This window comes from Acomys minous, assembly GCF_964271855.1.
Source record: "Acomys minous genome assembly, chromosome: 1".
NCBI lineage: Eukaryota > Metazoa > Chordata > Mammalia > Rodentia > Muridae > Acomys > Acomys minous.
This window is the reverse complement of record NC_140483.1, coordinates 183,594,695-183,615,872: the sequence shown is the minus strand read 5'-3', so window position 1 is coordinate 183,615,872 and position 21,178 is coordinate 183,594,695. Positions and strand designations below refer to the sequence as shown.

Sequence of the window (21,178 nt, the reverse complement as noted above, 5' to 3'; positions counted from 1 at the left end):
TCCCCTCCCTTGTATCCTCCCGTTCTTCCCTCCCTCCCATTTTCCCCTTACTCCCCTCCCCTATGACTGTTCCTGAGGGGGATTACCTCCCCCTCTATATGTTCATAGGGTATCAAGTCTCCTCTTGGTAACCTGCTGTCCTTCCTCTGAGTGCCATCAGGTCTCCCCCACCAGGGGACATGGTCAAAGGTGAGGCACCAGAGTATGTGAGAAAGTAATATCCCACTCTCCACTCTACTGTGGAGAGTGTTCCGTCCATTGGCTAGATCTGGGTAGGGGTTTAAGGTTTACCGCCTGTATTGTCCTTGGCTGGTGCCTTAGTTTGAGCGGGACCCCTGTGTCCAAATCTGCCTATCATAATGTTTTACTTGTAGGCTTCTAGGACCCTCTGGGTCCTTCTACTTTGCCTTTCTCCCATGATTCTCTCATCTAGAATCCCACTAGAATGTCCTTTCCTCTGTCGCAGTTTCCTGGTAAGTGAAGGCTTTCGTGGGACATGCCCCTTGGGCTAATATGCAGATATAAGTGAGTATATACCATTTGAGTCTTTCTGCTTCTGGGTTAACTCACTCATTATGATCATTTCTAGCTCAATCCATTTATCCACAAATTTCAGGAAGTCCTTGTTTTTAATAGCTGAATAGTATTCCATAGTGTATATGTACCACAGTTTCTTTATCCATTCTTCTATTGAGGGACACTTAGGCTGTTTCCATGTTCTGGCTATTATGAATAAGGCTGCTATGAACATGGTTGAGCAAATTTTCTTGTTGTGTGCTGGAGCATCTTCTGGATATATTCCAAGGAGTGGAATAGCTGGGTCTTGAGGAAGCCCTATTCCCATTTTTCTGAGATAGCACCAGATAGATTTCCAAAGTGGTTGTACTAGTTTGCATTCCCACCAGCAATGAAGGAGTGTTCCTCTCTCCCCACATCCTCGCCAGCATGTGGTGCCGCTTGAATTTTTGATCTTAGCCATTCTGATGGGTGTAAGATGGAATCTCAGAGTTGTTTTGATTTGCATTTCCCTGATGACTAAGGAGGTTGAGCATTTCTTTAAGTGTTTCTCAGCCATTTGATATTCCTCTGTTGAGAATTCTCTGTTTAGTTCCATGCCCCATTTCTCGATTGGGTTATTTGGTTTGGTGGTATTTAATTTCTTGAGTTCCTTATATATTTTGGATATTAGACCTTTGTCAGACGTAGGGTTGGTGAAGATCTTTTCCCAGTCTGTAGACTGTCGCTTTGTTCTCTTTACAGTGTCTCCTGCCTTACAGAAGCTTCTCAGCCTCATGAGGTCCCATTTATTAATTGTTGACATTAATGTCTGGGCTGTTGGTGTTCTGTTCAGGAAGTTGTCTCCTGTGCCAATATGTTCCAAGCTCTTTCCCATTTTTTCTTCTAAGTGACTTAGTGTCTCTGGTTTTATGTTGAGGTCTTTAATCCACTTGGATTTGAGTTTTGTACAAGGTGACAAATATGGGTCCAGTTGCATTTTTTTACACATAGACATCCAGTTAGACCAGCACCATTTGTTGAAGATGCTATCCCTTTTCCATCGAATGGATTTAGCTTCTTTGTCAAAAATCAAATGACCATATGTGTGTGGATTCATATCTGGGTCTTCGATTCGATTCCACTGATCAACCATCCTGTTGCTGTGCCAGTACCATGCTGTTTTAATTACTATTGCTTTATAGTACAGTTTGAGATCAGGTATGGAGACTCCTCCAGAGCACCTTTTATTGTACAAGATTGTTTTAGCTATTCTGGGTTTTTTGTTTTTCCATATGAAGTTCAGAATTGAACTTTCAATGTCTTTAAAAAATTGTGTAGGTATTTTGATAGGGATTGCGTTGAATCTGTAGATTGCTTTTGGTAGGATGGCCATTTTTATTATGTTAATTCTCCCTATGCATGAGCAAGGTAGATCCTTCCATCTTCTCATGTCATCTTCAATCTCTTTCTTTAGGGTTTTGAAATTTTTTTCAAACAGGTCCTTCACTTGCTTAGTTAGAGTAACTCCTAAATACTTTATATTGCTTGTAGCTAATGTGAAGGGTGGATTGAGTTTTTAATACTGCTTTCTCTGACTAGATTTTTATTTTGTTTTGTTTATTGTGGTTTTTTTTTTTGTTATTGCTGTTTTGTTTTTAACAGATTGCAGCTCCAAAACATGTCATTAAAAACAACCACCCAAATTCCCAGTTTTAATGTCATTATCAACAATAGCAATTATAATTTGTCAACTAATAACTAACATTATTTCATGAAAACACATGTATTACCTTTTACAAAATAAAAATTTTAAGTTTCAAAAAAAATTTTAAGTTTCTTTTTTAATACTAAAACTATCATAACACCAAAAATGGTTGTGAGATGGAGTCACAAAGCTCTGGGCATTTCCCTGGCATTCTGTTTCCCATGACAGTGATGTCATAATGTCCTACTGAGTCTTAAGGCCTGCTGCGTCACAAGAAGGAAACCCTGAAGAGACAGTAGATTGCTGGATAAATCACACCAATTTCCCGATGCATTTTATATTGTTGATCTTTTTATCTGGGCTTTTCCTTCCAGAAATTAGCAATCTACAGTCTAATGTGGAACGTAAGTAAACATTTAAAATTAGTCTATCAGAAGAATGACACTCAATGACAGTCAAAATATGGCAGGTCTCTGCATGGATGACTGAAAGTTGGGGATGTAATATAATTTAACTTTCACAGCTCAGTCTCTAATTGTGAAAAACTTTCAGTGAGATGAAGCAGTAAGGAAACTTTGCATTCTGTCCCATGGTGTGTCATGTTTCTGTTTCTAGAGGAGGCTTATATGATGCCTACGGATGAAGAACAGTACTATGCAGATGAGGAAAGCATGGCGAATAGTGAGCATGATCATGAAGATGACAAACATATAGGTAGCAATTCTGTTATGCAAAAACCAGAAGAGAGTGAAGGCAACTCCCTTGCCAATGGGAAAACTGGCAATTACTATAAAGACATAAAACAATGTAAGTTTTTAAAGTTAATAGCGTATGTAAAAAGTTGATGAAAAATCTGCACTGGTTTGATTTGTCTTAATCCTGCCTTGTGGTCTCCCATCGATTATTTTCCAGATTTGAAGTTCTGTTGTATTTTGTGGACATTTCAGTGGGTAAAATGTAAACCTTATTCCACATAGCTTTTTTCATGATGTGTTAGGAAATTTAATAAGGCTGTCTTTGCTGCTGCTTCTATCAGCTGTGGTTCGTCATGGCATCGTGGTTCTTACTCACTTTTGTGAGAACTGATCTGATTTGAAAGTAAGTTATCCAAAACGTATTCCGAAGGCTGCTGAAACAAAACACCACAAACTAAAAGGATCAAGACAATAGAAACCCATTTTCCTATATTTCTAGAGGCTGGGACTCCAAAATCAAAGTAGAACCAATCAAGTAATGGCTCCACCCAAAGACAGAGGTTAAAACACCCCTTTGCTTCCTTTAGTCTCTGGTGGCCAAGGTGTTGTTTCTAGACTTGTGGCAGCATCATCTTAGTTTGTGCCCCGCCCCCATGTAATATCCTCTCTGTTTCTGTATGCAGATTTCCCTCTTATATAAAGACATTAGACAAACCCAATCAATAGCACACCCTACCTCAGTCTGGTTTTATTTTAACCATATTTTCAGTAACCCTATCTCTAATCCTGTCTCATTTTCTGAGGTACTGAGCTTAGGATTTAGTGACATTATTGCCCTTCTAAAAGCTGATTTTGGCATCATATACACAATTTCCACAATAATTGCTTCTCATGGTTATCTATCATAAGAAAGTTAGTTTGACTTTTTTCCTTATGAATTTTCATCTTACTCCTTGCTCCATTTCCTTTGAAGAAGAAAATTATCTCATAGTCTTTGTTTATAATTATTTTTATTAGTCGGTGGATAGTTTTTAAAGTTAAAAATTACAATGAAGAAAAAAAATGTCATGGATAAGAAGTGATTTACTGGTTGCTAAAGACTTGTGATTTTGTTTGTAGATGTGTTCACCACACAAAATCCAAATGGCACGGAGTCTGAAATATCTGTGCGTGCCACAACTGACCTGAAATTTGCTCTGAAGAACTGTAAGTTCTGAATGCACCTTCACTGCTGGACATGCAAAGACCTCGGGCGGATTCCAGAACAGTGTGGGGAAATGGGAGAGGCCTGAGTTCTCACCTCTACAGTGCACCTTCCATCTTGTACTTCTGGGAGCCAGCAGAGTTCTGTATTCTTTTTACCCCTATATTTTCTTCCACAACATTCTGTGAAGCCCTATGCCCATTATAGTGACCATTCCAGAAGGCAGGCAAAGCCTCCCATTTCTAAACTTACTGTTTCTCTGCCTGCCTGGAAAGAAATATTAACTAAGTTTAGGATTCCAGGCTACTATTTCTCATCTGAATTAAACCCACAGTTGTGTGTGTGTGTGTGTGTGTGTGTGTGTGTGTGTGTGTGTGTGTGTATGGTCCTTTTATATTTTGAATGATATGAAATAGCAAAAAGTGACTCTGGCCATGGTGATTTCAACACTGGGGCAGACTCATTGATGCCTAATTATTAATAAAATTACCTGGCAATAATGGGCATTTGAGCAATTCCAAGCCCTGGAGCAGTCACACTTTTAGGATAAACTTAACTAATCTACCAGGGGCATCTTGCTTGTGTAGAGCAAGCATCTTTAGTTGTATGGGATAAGATACAGTCAGCTGACTCTTAAGCATCCCAGGCACCTCAAATTCCCAACAACGTCAGTCACTAGGAACCCTAGTACCCAAAGAAGAGGCTCCAAATCCCTAGATTTCATCCCCACGACTGGAAGATTGTCAACAGAAGTTGGAGAGGAATAAAACTTTGCGCCTTCTGCACGTAAAGCATTCCAGAAGAGCAAACCCATCAAATAACAGAGAGCTTCAGGACAGAGTTCACTAAAGATAAATCACTGGAGCATAGTCTCTAGAGCTCCACGGACAATGGGGAAAACGGAGGCAGGTGGTTGGTCCTTCTCCTCAGTAGGAATTAATGGTCGCATCATACTTGTTATTATTCACCCCTTTTGAGTCAATATTTCGGAAATGGGTTTCCTTTTCTACCATTTCTCCTTAGTAGGCTACCTACGACGGACTGGTAGGCTCTGTGAATTCATTCTTCCTCTTCACAGAAATTTCCCTACAGTGGGATGGATATTGAACTTGGGGTACTATTCAGCTAAGTTAACCAGTACAGTCCAAATATTCCCAGTGGTACAGCTCTACACAGACACATCATAGGCTGAGGTTTGTAATGAGGGCAGAGCCAACCATCTTAGCCAATAGGTCTCCATTACCTCTAAAGACCTGGGTCCCATGCTTTCCTTCTCTTATGGAGTGCAGACATATTAATCCTACTCAGGCATCCTATAATCACAAAGACACTAGTCTCCAATGCCTTTCTTCCTATTCTGTATTTCTGAATAAAAAAAATCATTCTCTTTCCTTTGTTCTCTCCTTTTGATATTTGATCACTGTTTTAATATGCTGAAAATACTTTATCCTTTTTTCTAGATAAATTCATCAAATCAAGTACAGCTGAAAAGGCTGCCCATGAAGAAGAAATATTTCATGAACCCCTTCGTAAAAATATTCAAAGTATTAACACTACTACACTGTCTTGATATCTGGAGTATATTATTATATAGCTTATGCAATTAGTTTTTACTGCTTTGAGCATGACCTGAGTGAATAGCATGCCTAAAGAATCCATGCTATTGTCATTTAGAGTCACACTGGAAGGCTTTTAAGTGGCAAATATGTAAGAGTCTATTTTCAGAAGCACCTGCCAAGCCATAGGAACTAAACTTTTTGGAATTTTTCAGTATTTATTAATAGGCATGTAAACTTATAAAATGCATTTATAAATGTTCAGATTTAGCTAGTATGAGTATGTGGGGCATATTATAATACTTTTGATGACAATGTAAAATTTTCTACTTGATTAAGGAATAAATCTATCTCTGGTCACAATGATTAATGTTTCCTAAGATTATTTGAGGGAGGGTCTTGGGGTGGGAGGCTACAAGCTCAAAATCACCATTTTATTTGTTTGCCAAGATCATTGCTCTGTATAAAGTATTTGTGAAGCCATGCAATCCAGGATAACTCTTGTAAGGTTTTTGAGTGACTTTGTAATTTCAGACAGCAGATTCTCACCCATTACCTGTTATCTCTTTTGAACAGCATCAACCCCCAATGTGCCTGCATTTTGGACAATGTTAGTTAAAGGTAAATTCATGCAGTTAGGTAACTGGGGAAATTTTTTGCTTTTCTAACGTTTTATATAATAAAGACATGACTGATTTAAATATTTCTGACAATAATCAATAAGCTTGTGTTGTTGCCCCTTGTAATAGCAAATGCAATATTTAGAGAAATGATTAAGTTGCAGTTTCTGATTGTCCTGCACACAGAAGTACATCCTACTGCAAATGTTTCAGTCTAGCATGTATCTTAAAGTTAGGGAAGACATTTGCTCATATAAAGGAGCTGTCTTTTTTGTCACTGTGTCACACAGAAGTACATCCTCCTGCAAATGTTACAGGCTAGCATGTATCTTAAAATCAGAGAAGACTTTTGCTGGTATAAGGGAGTTGTCTTTCTTGTCACTGTGCTGCAGGTAACTATCATGATCTTCCTGTCTTGTAGTTTTGACTTCAGAAACAGATGGGCCAAGATAAAAAATAACTCAACTAAGTGCATGACTCTGCATTTTAAACAAGGTTGTTTTCCACTTTCATTTCTCTATGTTTGGAGTAGCATTTGCATAAACACACAGAGATGCACATATAAGTGCAAAGTACCGATGTATATTTGTGCATGAAACTAATATGTACAGTATAGGCACACAAGTACACATGCCCAGTGTAATGCACAGATCAATCTATGTTTGCATATACTCTGTCTAGATACAGGAGTAAATATTAACATATGTAATATATATGTCACATACACATGTGCATCAGAAAAATGAAACAGACACCTTCATTATTGTATGTTTTATACTTACATTCAGCATTACCTACTCACTGAGATTTCTTTGTTATACTAAAATCAATATTTATAGAATATTAAAGATCATTTGTCAATATTGACACAGCTTCAAATAATTTTAGTTGCCTGACAGGTACAATTAGTCATACCTTGAACTGGCCCCCAAGCATAGTGTTAAATAGTTTGTTAATGTTCCTAAATATTATGATGGACCCAATGGAAAATACACTCATTAGATAAGCTCCGTTTGAACATGAGTTATAGAGATGTTTACTTTGTAAAACAATACTAAAATAAATAATAAGAGTGAACTTCATGTATTATACACATATCTTTATGCTCATGCAAAAATTTCAGTAAGTAAATGTTACTTATGACATCAACGCATTGTTTTAACAGCTCTAAATGGAACAATAGCGCACATGGATGATAAAGATCAATTCTTTCAAGCAATTCCAGGTAAGAACAAAGTACTTTAATTAGCAGATACATAAATTTCACCTTAATTTTAGTGGCTGCACTGTGCAACAAATTCTCACACATATGTATGTATGTGTAATATACACATATTTTTAGTTGCCTGACATATATGTGTGTGTTCTTTTAAAAACTTTAGAGTTTTACATCTAAAGAAAACAATAGCAGAAACTACAGAGTTTCTATATCCCACCCTTCATTTTATTTCTACTTTATCTGATGCTGAGGCTTATTGTATGTGTAAGTGTGTAAGTGTGTGTGTCCCTGTGGAGGCCAGAGAAGGGTATCAGATCCCCCGGAAGTGGACTCACAGGTGGTTATGAACCCCCTGATTTGTGTACCAGGAACCCAACTCCTAATTTGAATCCAAAGTTATATTAAAGGGCAATGTTTTAATTTTCTTCAAACCCTCTGTCCTATAAGTAAATAATTGAAAAATACACATATTTGGTGGCATATCTGAGACCTGCCTGCTCAGTTCTGTAATGAATTATTCGACAAATGTAGCTGTTGCCTGGAGCTGTTTGAAGAAAGTGGAGTGAGTCTTTTTCATACGCAGGGATGACAAATGTTAGAAATATGTCATTTCTTAGCATTTAAGTGACTGAACATGGAGTTGACTGGCTTCCTACCATTTTCTGAGGACACCATCTCTCATGTATTCTCGTGTGTTAGCAATATTATGTCAGTTCTCCCACCAACTCAATGAAGAAATCGAGTCATAAAACAAAAAAGGGCAGCCTAAGTTCTGTAACTCCCAGTGGTTACATAGTCTGCAACCATCTCTGGTTCTGGCCTTGACTTTGGTAATGTCCTGTGAGGAAGAGTCAAGGATTCGTAGGAGAAGGAGGCTGTGCAAATTACCCTTCATATGCATGTTCTCAGCAGAGTCCTAGGCAGCAAAGATGAAGTCATGAAGTGAAAGCAACGAGGACAGATAGCATCATGGCCTACTAGGTAGCCATGATAGACCTTGAAAGGACATCAACCCTTCATTCCTGGAATATCAAGAGAGACATAGTATCAAGACCATAGGTAGCTTCGAGGAGCTCTACAGAGATAGACCCTTCAGATCTGTCAGCTTCCTTCAGATCAGAGAACAAAGGCAGTTTCTGACTCTTACAGGTTTAGATTGTGGTAGGAGATATATTTTATGCTACTAACCTAGTCTGACTTAGCTTATGTGGCCCCTGACATAGAGAAAGGCCTTAGACAAGAAAGTAAAGTTACATACAGTTCAAAGCTGTCTTGAATTTATGTGTCAGGCGACAGGGCTGGATTGGGGGTGGGGTGGGGTGGGTAGGAAATTCAGTGAGAGCTACAAGGTCACACCAGTTCTTTGTAATTCAGTCTCTCTCTCTCTCTCTCTCTCTCTCTCTCTCTCTCTCTCTCTCTCTCTCTCTCTCTCTCTCTCTCGATGTGGCTTGATTTCTGGGAGACAAAATAGCACCTAGAGGAGTTATAAGTTAATTTCATGAGCATACCCATATATAAAGAATTTTCGGAACTGGGTGTTGTGGTACCTTAATCCTAGCACTGGGAAGCAGAGGCAGGCAGATCTCTGAGAGTTAAAAGATAGCAGCCTGTTCGACATCCTACTGAGACTCTAGGTAAGAGAAATATAGGAGATGGGGGAAATAGAAGGATCCAGAGGGTCCTAGAAATCTACAAGAAGAATGTCGTGATGGGTGGATCGGGGCCCAGGGGCGTCTGCGCAAACTATTGCAGTAGTATATGAGTAGTAAACATCGAACCCCTGCTCTGATCTAGCCAATGGACAGGACATTCTCCACAGTTATGTGGAGAGCATGGACTGACTCTGACATGAACTCTGGTGCTCCATATTTGACCACCTCCCCTTGGTGGGGAGGTCTGATGGCACGCAAAGAAAGAATAAGCAGGCTACCAAGATGAGACTTGATAGCCTATGACCATATAGTGGGGGAGAAGGTCCCCCCTCAGTCTTAGACCTATGGGAGGGGAACAGGGTGAAAGCGGGATGGAGGGAGGAATGAGAGGATACAAGTGATGGGATACGAATTGAGTTGTAATCTAAATAAATTAATACATTAAAATTAAAAAAGAGAAAATTCCAGGACAATCAGATCCTGTCTCAAAAAAAAAAGTCTTTAGTAACTATAAGTGCATTTAAGAGGGACAATTCTTTTTAATATACTCTTCTTGATTCAGATAGCAATCATTTACAAGTGTACACATTTCATTCCACTTGGACAATATAATTTTTCTGTTTGTTGGTACTGGTACTGGAGACTGAGCTCTGAGGTCTTTGAACATGCTAGCAAGAGCTCTACCACTGGGTTAGATCCCAGGTACAATAATTAAAATGTTCAAAAGTCAGAGAACATTGATATAGGAATCTATATCCATCATTGCTTATCAGCTAAATATGACCTAGAAAGTAGTGAAGACCATTTTGGGTGGGCATGGGAGAACTGTGAGAATGTTCAACATGGAATATATTTTAAGTCAGATGCATTCTCATGAAAGTCCAAAATCTGATAGCAATGAAGCTTTTTCATCGCATGTTATTAGATTCCTGTTTCTAGAGCCAGACTTGGTTCTGTTATTTAACTCATTTCAGGAATCTAAGAAGTCACTTGCATTTCTTTTGCAATATTAAGCACACTGAGTTTAATTGTCTTGGTTAACAAAATGGCGAGCTTCTCTCATAAGCCTCTAAGAGGAAACTGCCAATGCTGCACACTACACACTTCCAGTTCAAAAGAATAACCAGTGTGTACCCAACAGCAGGGCACACACCTTTGCTCTCTGAAGAATTAGTGCCTTGTAAATTGGCCTATACTCTTTTCAGAGATGATGTCCTCTACCGTGCTTTTTAGTAAAGCCAAGAAGAAAGGCTTGTCTGCATCAAAGTGTTGTCATGGGTAGCTTGGGCTTCAAATCACATTTTGATTAGTAAAAGCTTTGCAAATGTCTGTGAGTGTATAAAGTGCAGCTAAGTGCAACTGTTCCAAGACTGAGAGAACATCATGTATGCGGACAAAGAAGCGGCCTTCTCTTAGTCATTGCCTGGTGGAGAAGAACGAGCTGTGAATACTGCAGACGCATTCTGTGTTCCTTATTCCTCAAGGAAAATATGCACAACACTCAGTCTTCCACTGTATTTTCTTTCTCTCTCTTTCTTCCTTCCTTCCTTCCTTCCTGCTTTCCTTCCTTAAGATTTATTTATTATTTATACAGCATCTGCCTGCACATGTGCCTGTACTCCAGAAAAGGGCACCAGATCTTATCATAGATGGTTGTGAGCCACCATGTGGTTGCTGGGAATTGAACTCAGGACCTTTGGAAGAACAGAACATGCTCTTACCCTCTTGAGCCACCTCTGCAGCCCTCCACTGTCTTTTCTTTCTTTCCTCCCAGGTTCTGACCTATACACTGCCAGTGAAGACAAACTGTCAGAGCTAGAGGACCTCAAGGTCAAGTTAATGCTGGGAATCTCGTTGATGACCCTTATCCTGCTCATTCCTCTCTTGATATTTTGTTTTGCCACACTCTACAAACTAAGATGCCAAAGGTGAGCCCACTGGCCTTTTCAGCCCTCAGAGCTAGTCCACGGCTCTGGGCTCCCTCTCTCTGTCTTTAGTGCATCTGTAGGAATATGTGTCCTTCTGGGTAATGTGTAAAATATTATACTCGAATCCACTTCTGCTATGCATTGGGAATATGGGTGCTGTCACAGGGACTAGGTCACTGTCTTTGCCTCAGTGTTTTACACAGTTGTGTAAACACACTCATAGTTATTAGGAAGGATATAGAGGCTAGAAAACGCCTCCACCCTCCATGTCCATGCAAAATAGCCCTGGAATACAAAGACTATTTAATCCCTTCTAATTAACTCAGTTGCTTGGGATTTAACATTTGTAATTTTTTGGTAGCCTTGATTAAGACCTTGAAACAAACTAAAAAAAAATCTGCCACTTTCATACATTGAGGCCTACAAATTTGTCTTAAATAATCATTAGTCTTTCCTTATAAAAATATTAAATTCCAACCTGGGGGTGAGGTTGGTCTCTTTACAAGTTCTTCTGTACAGTATAATAGATTACTTTAAACAACGTCACAGAATTGCTTTTTAATGTTCACAATTACCATTAATTTTACTCTTTTGACTATGGTGTCTTGATGACATATTTCTCTGATCCACCAAACCTGTAAAATTAGATATTTATTCTCCCTAATTCAGCTTTGCTTTATGTTTCTTGTTAAGTCTTTACTAATTAAAGTAATTTTTATTATTGGCTTTTGAATTCTAACATTGCACGTTGAGATAGGCTGTATACACTAGGCGCTAGTGATTCATTCACACAAGGGATGAGTACAGTGCCACCCTAATGCACTGGGCAGACTTTCCATTTCTATTTTAACTCTTCTGATACAAGTGAAAAGTATATGCAACTAAAACACCTGCTGATTGTGTGTTCTCTTCTTTCTAGTGACAAAAGCTATGAAAGTCAATATTCTGTCAACCCGGAGCTTACCACTCTGTCTTACTTCCACCCGTCAGAAGGTCTATCTGATACATCTTTCTCAAAAAGTGCAGAGAGCAGCTCATACTGGGGCACTTCTTCAGAATTGAGACGATCCGGCACAAAAAAATACAAATCTAAATTTATGGAGGTTTCTGAGCCCTTGGATCAAATAGTCTTACAGGAGGAGCCAATCTTCCTTTCTTCCGAGCAGCCAACCTTCCTCCCGATGGAAGAGGAGTCAACCTTCCTCCCTCCTGAAGAGCTAGACTTCTTCCCTCCTGAAGAGTCAGCCTTCCTGCCTCTTCAGCAGATGGAGGAACAGGACTTCATGGAGGATGTCCCTGTTGAGGAAATGAGTGAGGCACCAGTGGTTGTTGAGGAAATCGATCAGGAAATTATTCAGGAATAAGCAATTGCTGAGTAAATAACTTTAATTCTTTGGATATATACATACATACATATATATATGTATATATATGTAAATCTGTGTGTCTCATATAAATGTCCTAATAGTGAAACTGCAACAGAGACATCTAAGTTTTCTGATGTCCCAAGGACATATTCAATAAAAATTATCACAGTTATTATTTGTTATAAGAATTATTTAAAAGAAAATGTACAAGGAAACAATGTATGGAAACTCACCAAATAAAGCCGATTCTGGAGACTAGGTTATGAAAGGTATTCATGACTGGAGGTAGCTCAGTGATAGACCACTTGCCTAGCACGCCCAAGACCTCCTTGGCGCCATCAGTCCACCCATCCTTTGATCAATACAAATTCATACTAAGGTGGTTCATCTTTAAAAGAGGGTCTTTACCTGTGCCTGGCTACTGCTATCTATATCAAAGCAAAAAGCATCTGGCTTATGTTTCCTTAGCTAAACAGTGGTACCAACAAGATAAAACTAAATGAGTGGTAGAAAGTTCTGGAGTTCTTGAGTTGTTTTGAAGCATGTGGCTGCTCTCGCCGATCAGTAAGAGAAACATTGCCAGCAAGGTAGTGCAGCCAGAAAAGTGCTTGCCACACACAAGCCTGGCAACCCGAATCAGATCCCTGAACCCCACAGTGGAAGGAGCGAACTTTGACTCAACTCCTGCTTGCCTTCTGACCTCTCCAGACACACTGTAGTATGGATGTATGTGCACGCACAGACACGATGATAATAATTTTTTAAAAAATCACTCCCTTCATTTCTGAAGTACTTGTAATCTTTTGGGATAACACACTGCACCCCAAAAATCACAGAAGAGCTCATTCCTGCAGGGAACTTGCTAGAGAGGGAGTCTTACCTAAGTTGTTTTCAACTCTCTTTCCCACCAGTCTCAGGGTCCCATGATCATTGTACTTTAACTGGGAAAAAAAAATCTCAAAGCCTAACTCAAGTTTATGAATAACTACAGAGGCTGTCTATACCTAAAATATTTCAATTTATCTAAGCAGATGAAACAGAGATACTGTGTCCTCATGTGGGACGGTCTTGGAGCATGCGTCAGGTCACTTGTAGGTATGTGGGTGTGGAGAAGACCCAAAGTAGATGCCATTGCCTTCATTGTTACTTCTTGCACCACCAAGATTCCACTAACTGGCTGCCAGACACTGTGTGTCACACTGAGTTATGCTATGCTATGAAAGGTTCATTTATTTTACAAATCAAGTTAAGGAATCTCTTGGGCTGTGGATGTAGATTAGTTAGTAGGGTGCTTTTGTACCATGCAGAAGGCTCTGGTTTCCATCACCTGTACCAAACAAATCTTGGCATTGGTGGTACACACCTATAACGCCAACACACTGGGGAAGTAGAGGCTAGGGGATCAGAAGCTTAAGGTTATTTTTAACTATAGAGGGAGGTTGAGTTGAGCCTGTGATACATGAGGCCCTGTCTTAACAAAAATGTAAACCAGATCCATGCCTGGCCCGAGTGTCTAAACTGAGTTTCTGGCCATGATCCAGAAAAAGTCAAACAGCCTTAAGAACAAGGCAAGTCCAAAGGACATCAGGTTTCTAGGTACTACTTAAGCTCATGAGAGGTTCTTTTTACTGTCTTTGGCTTAGGAAGATGTTTCTTCATCCCTGTGGAAAAACAGATAACACTTCCCTAACCTGCCACGTTGAAAGTCCTTCCCTCTCTCTTTTCTCTTCAGACGCCAGCCTGTTTCACTCACCGTTGGCTGAGGGGGCAGTGAAGTTCCACCTTTGAGTAGCTGTGCACTATATAAGCCCCTACCCGTGAGGGAAAACCCATCAGAAGGCAGGCACTCACTTTGTCCTGACCTTCACGAGGCAGACAGTTTCTCAGCCTCTGTGGGTAGCCCTGCGCATCAGTTCCCAGTTCCTTTTGGACAGTTCTGGGGCTGGATTCAAGCCTCCCTAACTAGCATTTCAGGCACCTGAAGCAGCCAAGGTGGAGGAGGGCTCAGCGAGGTAGACAGCTGTAGGTGCTTGTATGTACCAAGGTACAAAGGAGTCATGTCGAGTCCCTGAGAGTGGGAGGGCTAGTGGGAGGACGTCAGGTGGTGATCTAAGCTTCTTTCCAATCGTCCCTCATTTTTCTCTCTGCCCTTCCACCCATCCCTTAGAAGTGTGAAGAACAGTCTTGCTTAGAAGCAGGGGCGAAAGCCACTTTCTAATCAAAACGTTTCTAATTGTGAAGCAAAGCATTACAAAGAACATTAATGAGTATAGTATTACTCTTACTAGCATGGGCCAATGCAATAGGTCGACCATGCTTTGCAAATCATTTAGCCCAGTTATAGAACCCTGGCCTGGCGTGCTCAAGGCCCTGGGTTCAATCCCCAGCACCACCACAAAAACAAAAGCAATGGTAAAGCAAACACCTGGTTTCCCAGACTCCTGATACAGTTTGTAGCTATTTAGAAAGGCCATCCAAGACTGAGAAAGCTGAGTGAAGGTATGTGAGGGGATGTTGGGCAGTCTCCCGCCGCGCCGTACTCAAGAAGTGAGGAGATTGTGTTACCAGACCGCATTTGTCCACTGCTGATCCTCCACTCCGTCATTGAACCTGTGTTTCCTTAGCAGGTTTCCTAGAAGCCCTAGCTCAATTTTCTCCATCAGCTGATAGGTATCTCCTCGTTCCAAAGCACCTGGGTCTCCTCAGTGCTTCCTCCTCTGCCATTCCCCCAGCCTTCAAGACGTGCTTTAAATTCTGCCTTGCAATAGCGTGGGTCGCATCCTATCCTGCTCAGTGTTCCCCTTCTCTCGTATTATGGGCCAGTTCTTCTAAACTGGTTTGGGTAGACGAACAAGCTTGCTTGAGACCTCGGAGCTAACAGAGAGCCGCCCCCTCGCACCGCCGCCCTCCGGAAGTCTGCCCAGCGTTGCCTTAAGAGCCAGCCTTGTTCTCTGTTCTTCCTGCATCGAGTCCTAAGGTATACCTAACAGTGAGATGCTAGGGACCTTTCAGGGAAGGGGGATCGTTGTGTGCTTTTGGGGTGGCCTCACAGCTCCAGAAGTGCTGGTGTGGAGGTCTTGACCCAGTGATATTAAAGAAGCTGGCTCGTGTGTATGGGACGCTGCCCCGCTGGGCAAGAAAAAGACCAACCTCTGCCTTGTGGTCGTTGGGGGTTCCATCAAGATGGGGTGCAGGGGCTGCGGAGAATGGGCGTGGTGGGAACTGGTGAGGCTGGAGGAAAGTGCTCTGCGCAGCACGGGCAAGGTGTGAAGGTGATGTCCCTCATCTTCTCACATTTGACGTCATCATCAGGGGTTTTCTGTGCTCTGGGGAAAGGTGGGTGGGGAGGCACCCTGTTGACATTTGGACCTGGAAGATGAGACTTGCAAATATTCTGTGGTTCTCTGTGGAGTAATTACCGAGCCAAAGTAGCTGTTTCCTAACCAGGAAGAACTAAGGTCGTTAGTTCTGTAGGTGGTAAGAGGAAAGCACCTGAGATGGAAACAGTAGCTAGCCTTCCGTAGATGGTAAGGGAAAAGCACCCACGGAGAAAACTCTTCAATTGCTCACACGCCACAGCAAGAACATAGGCTAGGGTTAAAAGGAAGATTAAGGGTTAACAAGGGAATATCTGGGACACTGAGGCAGGTGAGTAAGAGGCCAAGATCGATAGATGAGAAGGCAGAACGGAAGTCTGGGTGGAGAGACAGCTACCCCCACCCCCCGACCCCAGAATCCCCAGAGCCTGTGAGCAACATGCACCGGTTCTAGTACCCTTTCCTATCTTCCTGCTTCTAATGCAGCTGATGGCAACATTAAATTGGCAATAAGGAAGCCTTCTAATAAGAGGCTTCTACCAAGGAGACCATCTCAGACCATCTCATAAACAAGGAGCTAAATGTGGGGTGACCAAGAAAACCTGCAGCTGCATCTCCCCTTGTTGGCTGTGAGCAAGCTAACTCTTTCCACAGGAAAGCTACATTCTTACCTTGTAAATGTGGAAACAAAGAGAACTTAGTGTAAGTACCAACACCTGAGACACCAGCAAAGGTCAGAGGGTAATAATGCCAACCAAGTGACCCATATCTTCAAGCTAAAAAAAAACAAAAAAACAAAAAAACAAAAAAAACAGCAAAGATGGAGTCAAAATGGACAGTGTGGGGACAGGGCCAGCATCCCATGAACAGGGACCATGGCCGTCTCCTTGGTTACACTAGAAAGGCATGCTCGCTTGGCTCTGGCTCACCAGAGAATTAAACTGGCCTTGAGAATTAAACTAACCTCAGTAGAACTTACATCACTTGGTCAAATTTTTGTTGTGAACTTATAACAACCTATAACACAGGAATTCCAAAGCTTTCTCCCCTTTCCTAGCACCCTTCCCTGTCTCTGATATTTCATTTTTCCTCAATTTCTCACTTTTCCTCAATTTCTCACTCTTGTGTGATTCTTCTTAATAAACTTGGCTTCCAATTTACAAGTTCCAACACGATCCCGTATCTTTAACTTTTTTTTCAGCAAGAGATGACAAACTCAGAGCCACCATCTGGGGTTGACTTTTAGTGGCATTGAATGCCCAGCACCTTAGAACCTTGAAGTAGGCACAACTGGGCTGAAAATAAGAAAGTGCCATCTTCCTCAAAGTCCTGCCACAGGGTCATAGTTCAAAGCTTTCTATGTACATGCAGCTTCTGGAGAGGTGGTAAGGGGTAAGCTGTAGACCGAGTAGCCTCTTGCTGTTTCTCATGGTGCTGTTTAACAACACTCTCCACAGTATAGCAGCCAAATAAACTCAACTTCTGCCTACATGCATTTTTGCCTGAATAGCCAACTTATTTAAAGAGAAAGTAAAATCCAGATGTTATGTTCAGATCATGGGATTGGTAGCGTTGTCCTCTCCTCCTCCTTGTTCAGTCAGGTACCTTTCCAGTATACAGTTTTGGATTTCAGTAGACTTCTCAGTAGGAAGTGGTCGGCAAGTTGACGGCTAGTCCAGGGAAATCTTATTGTGCCGAAAAGAATGTGTGTTGTGTTACCAAAGCCTAAAGCTTATCTGAAATAGATTAGGAGTTTTAAGAGCATAATTGGACCACATCTCAGATCTGAAATGTGTTTGGGAGAAATGTTAGTTACAGAACGAACAAAGAAAGTTACATAAATAATGAAGGAAAACGGATCTCCGAAAGGGGAGGGGGGAATAGTTTTTCTAGTGAAAAGCACAGGAGGTGCAGCCAGGGGGGTGTGGCCCAGAGGTTACTTCAGCCTTTAAGTTGTGTTACTATCCAGTTTTTCTCAGAACCGTGGCTCCATATGCTTAGGAATTTTGTTTGCTAATTCTGAGATTTTTGTTGTGGGTAGAAATGGCATTCATTCTGTGCATGCAGTGCTCTGTAAACATGAAACACTTTGGTCAGACGCTCAGGAGAGATGTGCCAAATAAAGGTGAGCCTAATGTTTTACACAGTGTTGTGTTTTAGGTACAGGAACTGCCTTGCTTTGTGAGGCTGCGTGCGGTCCCGTGAGTCGGTCATCTATTTGATGTTCCCTAGTTGTTCCTGGTTGGTGATGAACTAGACATCTTATGTCTAAACATGTTGTGGTTAACACAATTTAGTAGTTTGTAAATAAGCCCAGTATTCTAACACATACTCACTGTAGTATTAAGGCTAAGGTATGTAGGCTAAAATGGCATAATTCTTATTTTTGCCACTCAGCTCTAGGTTATCAAGATTTTTTATATTGCAAAAGCATTTCTGGACCAAAAAAAGAACTTCACAGAGTTTCAAAACTGACACGTGTCATTTAGTTGCTTAGCTCTGTGTGACCAGAAGATGTTACACATTTCCAGCTTTCACGAGTGCTTAGGACCTTACCATCCACCAGAGGGCAGAAATGGGAAGTAAATAAATCCATTTCTGCTGTGTCCATTTTCCTCTATCTGCCATTTTCATTAAAAATGTTTTAAATTGACACTGTTCAAGTTTTCATCACAAATTGATAACATCTATCTTCACTACTTGCAGACTCAGAATTTTAAGTTCACTACCAAATCAAAGTCATTTGTTTCCCCTAAATCAAAAGCTACTGCCCTTTTGTGGTCATTCACAGATATGCAGAAGAGTGGCAAAAATTTTGAATTTTCAAACATTTCCAGATAGGGTTATGTAAGGAGACACAGTTGTCATCCTGTGAATGCTATATCTGTGCCATGTAATTTGTGTTTTTTGTGTTGTTGGTGGCTTCTTTTGGAAATGGCCCTCAGGAATACTGTCTAGTGCCATTGGGAGGAAACGCTAGATAGGTTTGTTCAGTTGATGGAGGAAAAAGTAGGGAATAATCTTGAGTTCATTGAGGCAGGAAAGGATTTTTCTAAACAAGACACTGTTAGCATAGGCACTCAGATTAGCAATAAGTGTGTTCTCACGAAATTAAAAGGCTTCCATCATTTGGACAAAGCAGCAGGCTACAGAATGGAAAAACACTTTTACTAATTACACCTTCAATGGAGGGATAATATCAAAAACATGTATCAAACTAAAAAAAAAAACTTAACATCAAGAAAACAACCTAATTACGTGATCGAAAGAGAGTTCTCAAAAGAGGAAACTCAAATGGATGAGAATCACCAAAAGAAATATTCAACATCTTTAGTCACTAAGGGGAATGCAAATCAAAACTGCTTTGCAATTTCATCTTACACAAGTCAGAATGGCCAGAGTCGATAACATAAGTGACAGCTGCTGAAGACGTGGAGAAAGGGGAACACTCATCCATTGCTGGTGGGACACCACTGTGCAGCCACTGTGGAAAGTAGTGTAACCGTTCCTCACAAAGCTGAGAATAGGTCTACCCCGAGATCCTGCTATACCACTCATCCATCCATCCATCCGTCCATCCATCCATCCATCCGTCCGTCCATCCATCCATCCATCCATCCATCCATCTGTCCATCCATCCATCCATCCGTCCGTCCATCCATCCATCCATCCGTCCATCCATCCATCCGTCCATCCATCCATCCATCCGTCCATCCATCCGTCCATCCATCCGTCCATCCATCCGTCCATCCATCCATCCATCCGTCCGTCCGTCCGTCCACCCACCCATCCATCCACCCATCCATCCATCCATCCATCCATCCACCCATCCATCCATCCGTCCGTCCGTCCGTCCATTTAAAATGGGTTATTCTCATGCAATATATCCTAACCACAGTTTTCCCTCTTTCTCTTCGCCCAGGGCCCCCACCTCCCCACTCCCCAGATTCCAATTCCCCTCTGTCTCCCTTCAGAAAAAAAGCCTCCAAGAGACAACAACCACACACGACAAAATATAACAAGGCAGGAAAAAAAAAAGCCCTCGCACCTAAGTCTGGACAAGACAACCCAACAGAAGGAAAGAGTCCCAAGAGCAGGCAAATGAGTCAAGGACATATTCACTCCCACAAGTGTTCCATAAGACACCAAGCTATCAGCCTTATTCATAATAGCCAGATCATGGAAACAGCCTAAGTAGAAGAATGGATAAAGAAATTGCAGTACATTTACACTATGGAATACTATTTAGCTATTAAAAACAAGGAGTTTCTGAAATTTGTAGACAAATGGATTGAGCTAGAAATGATCATAATGAGTGAGCTAACCCAGAAGCAGAAAGACTCAAATGGTATATACTCATAACTGGACACTAGCCCAAGGGGCATGTCCCATGAAAGTCTTCACTTACCAGGAAACTGGGACAGAGGGGAAGGCATCCTATTGGGATTCTAAGTGAGAAAAATATAGGAGATATGGAAATAGATAGATCCAGAGGGTCCTAGAAACCTACAAGAAGAACACTATGATGGGCAGATCTGAGCTCAGGGGTTCGGCTCGATCTAAGGCACTAACCAAGGACAATACATGCAGTCATCATCAAACCCCTCCCCAGATCTAGCCAAGGGACAGAACATTCTCCACAGTTAAGTGGAGACTGGGGACTGACTTTCACATGAACTCTGGTGCCCCATATTTGGCCATGTCCCCTTGATGGGGAGGCCTGGTGGCACTCAGAGGAAGGATAACAGGCTACCAAGAAGAGACTTGATACCCTAGCATCATATTCAGGGGGAGAAGGTCCCCCTCAGCCACAGTCATAGGGAAGGGTAATGGGGTGAAAACGGGAGGGAGAGAGGAATGAGAGGATGCATGGGATGGGATAGCCAATGAGATGTAATATGAATGATTTTATTTTTCAATTAAAAATAGACACCATAAGACAGCATAAATGGAGAGGACCTGGTGCAGACCCCTGGAGCCCCTGTGCTTGCCACTTCAGTCTCTGTGATCCTATGTGCACCCTGCTTGTCTGACCTGGTGGACCAGGTTCTCCTGGTGTCCTCCATCCCTTCTGACTCCCACAGTCTTTCAGCCCTCTCTTCGGACATCCAGTTTAACTAGCACCATTTGTTGAAAATGCTTTCTTTTTTTTCTATTGTATATTTCTTTATCAGCAACTACATGTCCATAGTCTGGCTCTTCAATTTAATTCCATTGATCAATATGTCCATTTTTATGCCAATATTATGTGGTTTTTTATGACTGTAGCTCTGTAGTACAACTTGAAACCAGAGATGGTGATGCCTCCAGCAGTTCCTTTATTGTTCAGGATTGTTTTAGCTATCGTGGGTTTTTTGTTTTTCCATATGAAATTGAGGATTGTCCTTGCAAAATCTATCAAGAATTTTGTTAGAATT

The 21,178-nt window shown here is 41.3% G+C and overlaps 1 protein-coding gene across 1 annotated transcript; it reads left to right on the top strand.

The window, feature by feature from the left end:
* The first annotated feature begins 2,470 nt into the window (after nt 1-2,470).
* Nucleotides 2,471-12,752, top strand: EQTN (equatorin). The gene is made up of 8 exons (XM_084777366.1): nt 2,471-2,607; nt 2,819-3,010; nt 4,018-4,104; nt 5,563-5,646; nt 6,235-6,279; nt 7,444-7,503; nt 10,924-11,077; nt 11,997-12,752. Exons 1-8 carry the CDS (start codon nt 2,532-2,534, stop codon nt 12,439-12,441), a joined length of 1,143 nt encoding a protein of 380 aa, XP_084633492.1. The 5' UTR covers nt 2,471-2,531; the 3' UTR covers nt 12,442-12,752.
* Nucleotides 12,753-21,178: the final 8,426 nt, after the last annotated feature.

Coding starts and splice junctions, on each gene's coding strand:
- EQTN (XM_084777366.1), top strand. CDS start 2,532: ATGCATTTTATATTGTTGATCTTTTTATCTGGGCTTTTCCTTCCAGAA. Junction 2,608..2,818: donor TCTACAGTCTAATGTGGAAC/GTAAGTAAACAT, acceptor TTCTGTTTCTAG/AGGAGGCTTATATGATGCCT. Junction 7,504..10,923: donor ATTCTTTCAAGCAATTCCAG/GTAAGAACAAAG, acceptor CTTTCCTCCCAG/GTTCTGACCTATACACTGCC.